This window comes from Meleagris gallopavo, chromosome 21 (assembly GCF_000146605.3).
Source record: "Meleagris gallopavo isolate NT-WF06-2002-E0010 breed Aviagen turkey brand Nicholas breeding stock chromosome 21, Turkey_5.1, whole genome shotgun sequence".
Classification (NCBI taxonomy): Eukaryota; Metazoa; Chordata; class Aves; order Galliformes; family Phasianidae; genus Meleagris; species Meleagris gallopavo.
The window spans coordinates 316468-325825 of record NC_015031.2 but is presented as its reverse complement, the minus strand read 5'-3'; the positions used below and the strand labels follow the sequence as shown (position 1 = coordinate 325825).

Below are 9358 nucleotides of genomic sequence, written 5' to 3'. Positions count from 1 at the left end.
GAACAAGAAGAGCAGAAAGCAATTCTGCACATATCTGCAACTGTAATCAGGATATCCCTGAGACAAGAACCAGAGGGGTGCTTGGCTGGAAATACAGGACAGCCCAGGAGCAGTCTTGCCTGAGTCATGGCCCGTTGCCCCATGGCAAGTGCACGGTGGTGACTTGGAGAACATTCCCTTTCCTACACAGCCGTAGGAGTTGTCGTGAATGAAGCACTCCTGACTACAGCCCTTTGCTGGCAGCACTGCAGGAATGAGCCATCCCTCCCTGCAGCCTTCACTCCTGCAGGGTAGAGCCTGTAGAAAGCCCAAATCCCCATCTGTATTTCTATCCCCGTTTTTATCCCCATCCCAGCAGAGGCTTGGCCCAACAGTTTGGCTAGCAATGGTATTCTTTGGAAAAAGTAGAGCAGTACAGTCAGAGGTGACTGCCTCTCCCCGCTAATTTATGAGAGCCTGAGTAACCAGTTTATCTGAAAACATGACAACTTTGCCTTGAAAGAGTGGGTCCAGATGGACAGGTCACCTGCTATTAGCTCCCCAGTAATAGATCTTTTTCCCTGCAGAAGGCGATGCGAACCACAGAGTTATATTTCAAACAACATTAATAAGAAACCAGTGAGGTTTTTTTTCTTTTTTTTTTGCCTCCCACTCGTATTCAGCTGCAGGCGCTTGAAAAGAAGGACTGTAAAAGCCCAAGGGGTCCAGCACCACAGCCTGTCTTGTGGTAAGGACATGGAGTAATTAGAGGTGAACTCCACTTCCACTCTTGTTTTTCAGATTATTACAAGCAAATCGCGGCACGAGGACTCTGGGGTAGGATGGCACTGGCAGCTGTACGCTGCTCTCATTTTACTCCTTTCTCCCGTGAAGTCCAGAGGCAGAATTCATTAGACATGAGCAAATTTTGTGTGTAAGAGGGAAAGCAGATCCGGGAGGAAATCTGAATGAGAAATGACAGCCTGGTGCAATGAGTCTGAAAAGTCACTCCACGCAGAAGGAATCGCCTGAAAGCAGGCATGGTGTGAGGAGTGGGAGAGCGACGGGAGCTGGGCGGCGAGGCTGGCGCTGGGCGCTGAGCCGAGGAGGGATGATTGCTGCCTGCTCGCTTCCCTGCTCCGCAGCCAGAAAGCCCTGGCCACAGGCAGGCTGTAGCATTGCCATAGGACATCCATTTAAAATGCGTCTGAGCACCAGCTCCCAAACTGGGCGTTCAGCTCAGTCCGTCCCACCAAGTGCCGAAAGCGTGTTTCTGTAAATCACTCGTTTGCAGGGGAATGTGCTGGTGCTAACAGGGTATGGGCGTAGGAACGGTGTGGAAAGCAGCCAGCTCCTCCAGAATTCATGGAATTGTAGAATGGTTAGGTTAGAAGGGATCTTAAAGCCCATCCAGTTCCAATCCTTGCTGTGGGTTGGTTGTACACGGCAGATCAGGTTGCTCAGGGCTCCATCCAACGTGGCCTTGAGCACCTTCAGGGTGTCTTTGCAGGTGAGGAGCCGCAGCCTGCTGAGCATCCTTGTGGCTCTCATCTGGACCCGTTCCAACAGCTCCACATCCTTCTTGTGTTGGGGGCTCCAGACCTGGACCACTACTCCAGGTGGCGCCTCACGAGGGCATAGCAGAATGGGTCAATCCCCTCCCTGCCCTGCTGCCATCCCTCTGTTTTTGCACCCAGGATGCAGCTGACCTAGCACACACACACTGCTGGGTCATGTCAAGCTTCTCATCCATCAGAACCCCAAAGTCCTTCTCCTTATTGCTCTCAGTGCGTTCTTTTCCCAGCCCATACACCTACCTTGTATTGCCCCAACCCTTGGGCTGTGCTGAGATGTGCTGTGTGGTTGCATGGCACAGATGTAGTTTGGGGTGATACACCAGGAGGTGAATTCAGCATGAAGAGGTGGACGACACCCCGTAGATCATGTTCAAACTGTTGCACACAGATAATTCACATGGGCACTGTGTCCCTAAAGCTGGCCTGACACCACTCTCCCCTCTCTCCAAACAGGGGCCCTCGCGGAGCTGCTGCTGGTGCTGCTGGGGCTGAAGGTGCCTGGGGCTGCCAGCTGCCCCACTGACTGCGTTTGCTACCCTTCACCCATGACCGTCAGCTGCCAGGCCCACAACTTCGTCACCATCCCCGAGGGCATCCCTGAGGACAGCGAGCGGATCTTCCTGCAGAACAACCAGATCACCCTGCTGCTGCGGGGCCACTTCAGCCCCTCCATGGTCACCCTCTGGATCTATTCCAACAACATTACCTTCATCGACCCCAACACTTTCGAGGGGTTCGTCAACCTGGAAGAGTTGGACCTGGGGGACAATCGCTACCTGAGGGCTTTGGCAGCCAACACTTTCCAAGGGCTGGTGAAACTCCATGCCTTGTACCTGTACAAATGCGGGCTCAGCTCCCTTCCCAGTGGGATTTTTGGTGGCCTCCACAACCTACAATACCTTTACCTGCAAGACAACCACATTGAGTTCCTCCAGGACGACATTTTTGTTGACTTGGTGAACCTCAGCCATCTTTTTCTCCATGGAAACAAGCTTTGGAGCCTCCACCAGAACACATTCCGAGGGTTAATAAACCTGGACAGGCTCCTCATCCATCAGAATCAGCTGCAGTGGATTCATAGGCGGGCGTTCCACGACCTCCGGCGACTGACCACCCTGTTCCTGTTCAACAACAGCCTCTCGGAGCTGCAGGGGGACTGCCTGGCCCACCTAGGGGCCCTTGAGTTCCTCAGGCTGAACGGAAACCCCTGGAGCTGCGACTGCAAGGCCCGCTCGCTCTGGGAATGGCTGCACCGTTTCCGGGGCTCCAGCTCCAACGTCATCTGCGAATCCCCCGAGCGGATGCACGGCAAGGACCTCAAAGTGCTGAGGGCGGAAGATTTTAGGAACTGTTCGGGCTCGGAGTCGCTCCACCAGATCAAAACTTTCTCAGCTGCAGACAGAGGAGCCTCCAAAGCCCACCATCCCCACCACTCCTCCAAGGAGAAGGGTGGCGAGAAAGGTTTGCACAGCAGCCATCCTGCAGCCCGGCCGGGACCTCGCCGCCCTGCCAAGAACTGCACCAGCCACAAAAACCGCAACCGAACCCTTAAGCCGGGATCGCTGGGGCCACGCAAAAGCGGGCACGAGTTTCCCGACTACGTGCCTGACTATCAGCACAAATTCAGCTTCGGCGTCATGCCCACCGGGCTCCCGAAACGAAAAGGGAAGTGCACCCGGCGGACGCCCATCCGTGCGCCCAGTGGGGTGCAGCAGGCGGCGGGTGGCTGTGCAGGACTCGTGGCCTCGCGCCTGGTCTTTGTGCTGGTCTTGGTGGCCATCATGCGCTGAGCTTGGCCACGGCGGAGCGGATCTGCGCTGCGACCCGTCTACGAAGGACCAGAGTTTCTTTTCTTCTTCTTTTTTTGTACGTGGAGAAGTCTGCGGGTCGCGGACTGCGGCGGGCGGGCGGATGGAAAGGTGTTAGCACACATTGCGGCCAACAGCCGAGCCCTGCACCATGAGACAAAGCCAACCTTACCCAACCGGATCGTGGGGACCGCCGGTGACGACGGCCGGACAAAATGGAAAATTGCAAATTCCCGTTGAGCGACCCTGCCGATGACAGAAAGAAACATAATTGCTGTAAAAACGATCACCAATTAAGCCTACACTGTTTCTCTGAAAGTGAGTGTGTGGACACTTCTACTCATTGTAATAAGGACATTGGTTCTCCCACGTTTCAGCCCTTTTGGCTCCAATCCCACAGGCCAACGTTGGCTGGAAATCTCTTAGAAGACAATCTCAAAACCCTGAATATCTCAGGCACTACAGCAGAACAAGGCTTGCCTGCTGGGCTTGGAGTAGCCAACTACCAAAGGAAAGACTGGTTAGAAGTGGAATAATTAAAACAAAACAAAGCAAAACAAAAACACACACACGAAAAAATGAACCTAAGGAAATGAAGTACCTGCGAGGAGGTGCGTTTTTTGTAACCGCGTTCACACATCCAACAAACAAATCCGACAAATGCACAGGCCCTCCCCTCTCCTCAATTATCCATATGTATGTCTTATAATGTTTATAAACTATATGGAAACTATATCTTCAGAACTAAGGATTGTATTGTTGAATTTATAGCAGAACAGTATATCCTTTTCTCAAGACCACAATCGGCAGCAGTGCCTACAAATGCTGAAAGCCATCCGGCAGCCTCGGTGCGCGCGGGGGACCAATGTTCTTAGCAATTTAGAGCACTAAACTTTGGGAGGGGGGGGAGGGGCTGTATGCAACGCAACAAAGACCATAGGCAGAGAGCCAGAGCTCACCCTTATGTCCTAATTTCTGAGTGAGGGGAGAGAGAGGCGGCTTAGCAGTGTCCAGTCCCGATGCCATGGGGATGTAGGGGCTGAAGGCTTCCAGCCACATTGGTTACGTGAGGACCTTTATAGCTGGACTAAGGTTTTCACTCAGGCAGCAGGTCTGTGGGATGCAGGTGGCCCTGACAGTATCAGGAGCAGTTTGGTTTGTTTTTGTGTTTTTTCTTAATAGGAACAGGTTTTGGCATGGGGAGTTGGAGAAGTGAGAAGTGCAGCATGCACGGGACCTGTCAGTAGCATTGTGCCCAGTGCTTCTGGTCCACGGTGGGAAAGAGAATAGCCCCAGACAGCTGCAGGAAGAGGTAATGGCCAGCTGAGGGATGAGGAGCAGACTGCACGTTCCCCTTGGCCCTAAATAAGCCTCACATGCGATGCTGGGGTGGGATGCGCTCACTGGGCTTTGTGCACTCACTGGTCCAGATGTGCTCACCGGTCCGCTCTGCGTCGGGGCCACAGCACAGCTGGCAGCAGCACGCAGTGCAGCCCATGGTGCTGCTCCAGTTCTGCAGTCGGTGTCAGTTCCCTGTCAGCGTGGATATTGGAGATAAAACACACTGAGGTTAATGCAACAAGGGAAATAAAAGTGATCTTGGATGAGAACTGGCTGATCTTCATTTTGTGATGGTATCCCAGCTCAGGGGGCACACTCCCAGCATGCAGTCTCTGGGCATGAATACTGTTCTTTGGGGCAGATGCTGAGTGGCTGAGCTCACACCATTCTCCCTGGGACCCCAAACTGGTCCTGGGCGGGGAGGGGGCAATTACACAGCACCTGGACCCGTGGAGGGGTCTGGAGATGCCCGGGGAAGCTCCAAAACCAAAGGTTGAGATGCACAAAATGGAAAAAGAGGTCCTGGGAAACAGCAGGAGGGATTCAGGGAAGAGGAAGGGAGGGTTTGCTCCATTGATCCCTCTCAGTTTCAGCTCCTATCCAAACTTCTCCTTCTACAGGGCTCTAAACCTCCACTAAAGGGATGTCCAATGCAGCCAGAACAAATAATCCGTGATCCGAAATAGCTCCCTCACGCCCTACTCTCTATAACCAATAGCAACTGAATGAGTCTGGCACTGTCCCTTAGAAGTGGAGAGTGTTGTTATGTTAGTTATTTTGCTTCGTACTCTGGAAATCAAAGCTCTCAGTGGGAGAATGAAGAGGAGAAGCACTTTATTAATTTTTTTTTTAAGTCTGTGCGTAACTCCTATAATATAAGTGAAATGTCAGCATAGGAGATGCTAATGTTTTATAAATGATTTGGGTGCAGCAGGCAAAATGGAGACTCTTTGAGATGAATTATATTAGAACCGCCTGGCTTCAAGTCATAATTGTATTTTTAGTATCTTTTCCTTTAACATGTAGGAAAAATAAAGGCAACCCCAACGTGTATTACAAGCCTTGTCAATCAAGTGCTCTAACTCCTAGCAATAAAGGCTACTGTTTAAAAACCAGAAGGGAGACATGATACACTGCTAAATAGGAGGTGTCACTTGACACAGACTTCAGGTTTCCGATGTTCCTCCTGCCTTCTCCCGGCCTCCATCCCCCCTGCACCCATTCTTCCTCTACAACCACAGCTCTCTGAGGATAAACTAAATCTTTATGGCATGCTCTGACACTTCTCCTCAATAACTACCTTCCCATTTGCATGGTGCAGCTCTGCTACGGCCCCTAGTTGGCTCCCGTGTGGTTCTCACGATCTCTTCGTGCAGTGTTATCTTCATGCATTGTGAAGGTTGATGTGAGGCTGGCAGAAATCCCATCTTCTCACAGGCAGCGCTCCCATAACCCCAAAGTACACATCTCAAGGCATCCATCCCAAAGAACGCATCCTAAGGTGTCCATCCCAAAGCGCCCACCCCAACATGCATGTCCTAAAGCATGCATCCCAAAGTGCCCATCCCGAAGTACCCATCCCATAGTATGCATCCCAAAGCACCCTTTCCAAAGCATGCATCCCAAAGCATGCATTCCAAAGTGCCCATCTCAAAATGTATATCCAGAAATGCCCATTCCAAAGTGCTCATCCCCTCAGTGGAATCAGGGATGACCAGAGCTGGGCTAGAGGTGACAAGAGGAGGTGGCACTCCAAAGAGGTCAGAAAAGAGAAGGCTCTTCCAGTGTGCCTGCTTCCCCTTTATTTGTTTGCATCACTGAGCTTTAACACTCTCACTTTGGGCTGTTCATGCAAATCCTTCCCATAAAAAAAACTAAATGAAAGAGAACCTAGAAGAGACCCCACACTGTGCCTCTGGAAATGCGCTCACGGCTGCAGAATCCCGTTTCCTGAGTCGGAGCCAATTTTCTAACCATTGTAGCATTCTTCCACAGTTTCATCCTGTAATTGCTAATACACAGCTTTTCCTACATGCTTTGGAAACACAAAACACGCAACGCTGTGTCTCTCATCCTCCAGGCAGGACAAAAACCAAGCACTTCTCAGATATTGAGAATAAATTTTCAGTGCACCAGGCGAAAGCAGCATCACATGGCACCTTCTCCATTGCTGCCTGGACAACGCTGTGCGCCCACGTTATCTTTTCCAATTTACCTCCCTTGTCTCAGCAAGTTGCTGTGAAATGCACTCCCCACTTCAGAAGGACTGCAGAACTAACACATCGCTTCACATTTCTCCTCAGCCAAAGTAATGGACCAATGAACCAATTTCTGTCATCCATCAAGTGCAACCTCCCCTAAATCCATCCTGCACCAATGCTTTCCATCACATTTTGCCTTAGTTTCCAGCACAACCCCACAAACACAGCCCAAGATCACACTTTCCATTGCATTTCCTTTTTCTACTGCTTACAATCTCCTTGAGATCTCGTGGGATGATATAATTCCTCTTTGCCATCCCTTGCATCTCGCCCCAGTAAAACACGACTTGGCCAACACCAACAGATGGGAACAGCGATGGGAAACGTGCTTGCATGGCTTGCCACGTTGAGGTCTGTGGGCTGGAAGAGAAACAACAGCAAATACAATAAAAGGACACACGGCCACAGCAGTGACAAAAGGTTTTCTGGGAAGGTGGTGTGGTGGCATCGCTGAGAACCCAACCACCTCCATCCCCACGTAGAGGACGCACCACGATCACCATGCTATGCACATTCATCCATCTGTCCTTCTGCATACTCCATCCTCCTCCAAAGGCAGAAGTACTTTTTGTCTCTGGGTCCACCTCGATAGCTCTGGGGCTGGAGGGCCAAAGCCAGCTCTGTGCAACCAAACGACATAAATAAATCCAATTTCCCCCCATCCGATGGATATGGGTGAAATTCTGCCCACACCCATCCGCTCTACAACAAGTCTTTTTTTCTCCTTGGTTCATTCCCTGTTTCATCTGCTCAGCTTGAGTCCTTTCCTGCAGTGCCCTCCATCCTCTTCCTCCTTTCTGCAAACAGAATCAAAATAACTGTTTAACAAATCAGCCATTACCTTCTCCCATGTCACCAATTCCCCGCTATCATGGCGTAATTGACCAATTTTCTCCTTTACCTTCTCTCTGCTCTGGATACGTCTCGGGAAGCTCTGATTGTGTGTTAAAATATCCTCTCTAATTCACTGCTCAATATCTCTTTCTGCTCTTCTAATTGCCCTTTTAACTCGCTTCTAATTTTTTATAAATCTCCTAATCCTCTTCCTGCGCAGGTTGTTTACATGCACCGTAGAATGTATATGTATTAGCAGATGTTCCCGGGTAAATAATGCACAAAAGGATATTACTGCTTCACACAGACTGCAATTACTCCCTTCCTTCTGAATAAGCCCTGGTTAACCCTCCTGTTTAGGGTGCACACCCCTGCTTGCAATGCTCATCTCCCAGCTATTCCATTTCTTCTCTCCATTTGCTTGCAGTGCTCACCACACCCCATCCAACACAGCTTTACCTGCCAGAGGCTCTGATTTCTGTATTTTCTACTTGAACAACGGAGCTAAATGGCAGGTTTAGAGCCATGCGTTCTGTTTGGATGGAAGGGTTTGATGCAGCAGGTCCTCACCAGTGGCCAGCAGCCCTGGGTGGAGGCATGGAGCCTGAAGTTGTGTTGGGTTGCTCTGGGGGCTCATTCCCACATGCCCAAAAGGCAAAAATCAGAAGCAAAAACCGATCAGAACACTGAGAGCTCACCTTCTCCTCCACTCCAAGCCTCAACTCCATGTTCTTTGTTCCCTTACAGACCCACAGGAACTTGTCTCAGGGCTGCTTTCTCAGTAGTGCACGCAAATTGCTCTCTCTGGGACAAGTTTTCATGGCTGCTGCCTCTGTCAAACTACAGCTGAGCTATCCAGGAATCAGAGCATTTGGATCCTCACTGGTCTCCAGACTGGCTGTCGGGTGAACTGGCTTTTCTGAGCATCTCTCTTGTTTTTCATTCATTCTTAAAAAAGGAAAAAAAGTCGTAGTAATAAAAAAGGAAAAGCAGAGTGACACTTTCCACGTGTGGGCTGCCCTGGGATCCCGGGGATCAGGCCACCATCCCATCACCATGCACGGTGTCCTCGCAGGCTGCTGGCTGCCTCCTGCATGTACTTAGCACATCAGAGTGAAGGAGATGGGAATGCACAGAACCCCCACGAAACCAGAGCTAAATATACTGCAGGAGGCTGACAGCCTGACCTGTGAGCTGGTGCAGGGTGCCAGCACCGACACGTTCATGGTGGGGATTTTGCAGGGTGAATGTGGGAAGTGGGACTGTGAGCAGCCCAGGGTGCTTGGGGTGTGATGGTTGCTGAAATTTTGGTGTGAGCTTCCTGATGGCAAACACAGGCAGCAGCTGTGCTGTGTAGCATTCTCTGTGTGTGCATGAGCCCTGTGTTGTGGGCTGCCAAAGTGGGGCAGAAGGCAGCAGTGAAGCCCCATAAAGGGGAAAAGGAAGGAAAGGAAACAGGAAAGGAAAGGGGGAAGGAAAGAAAAGAGGAAAGGTAAGAGGAAAGGGGAGAGAAGAAAGAGGACAGGGAAAGGGAAAGAGGAAGGGGAAAGGGGAAGGG

General features: G+C 50.9%; 2 protein-coding genes across 2 annotated transcripts in view; one reads left to right on the top strand and one right to left on the bottom strand.

Annotated features, from left to right (window-relative positions):
- Positions 1-1972: 1972 nt before the first annotated feature.
- On the top strand, positions 1973-4182 carry RTN4RL1 (reticulon 4 receptor like 1; the record flags this gene model as incomplete). Its single annotated transcript, XM_031556396.1, has 1 exon — positions 1973-4182. A coding segment is annotated over one exon (1374 nt), but the record flags the coding sequence as incomplete, so codon positions are not given.
- Positions 3533-9358, bottom strand: part of OVCA2 (OVCA2 serine hydrolase domain containing) — a 7655-nt gene continuing 1829 nt past the window's right edge. Inside the window, exon 2 of the mRNA XM_031556482.1 lies at positions 3533-3610. Coding sequence (XP_031412342.1) covers positions 3533-3610 — 78 coding nt within the window. The remainder of the gene's footprint in view (positions 3611-9358) is intronic.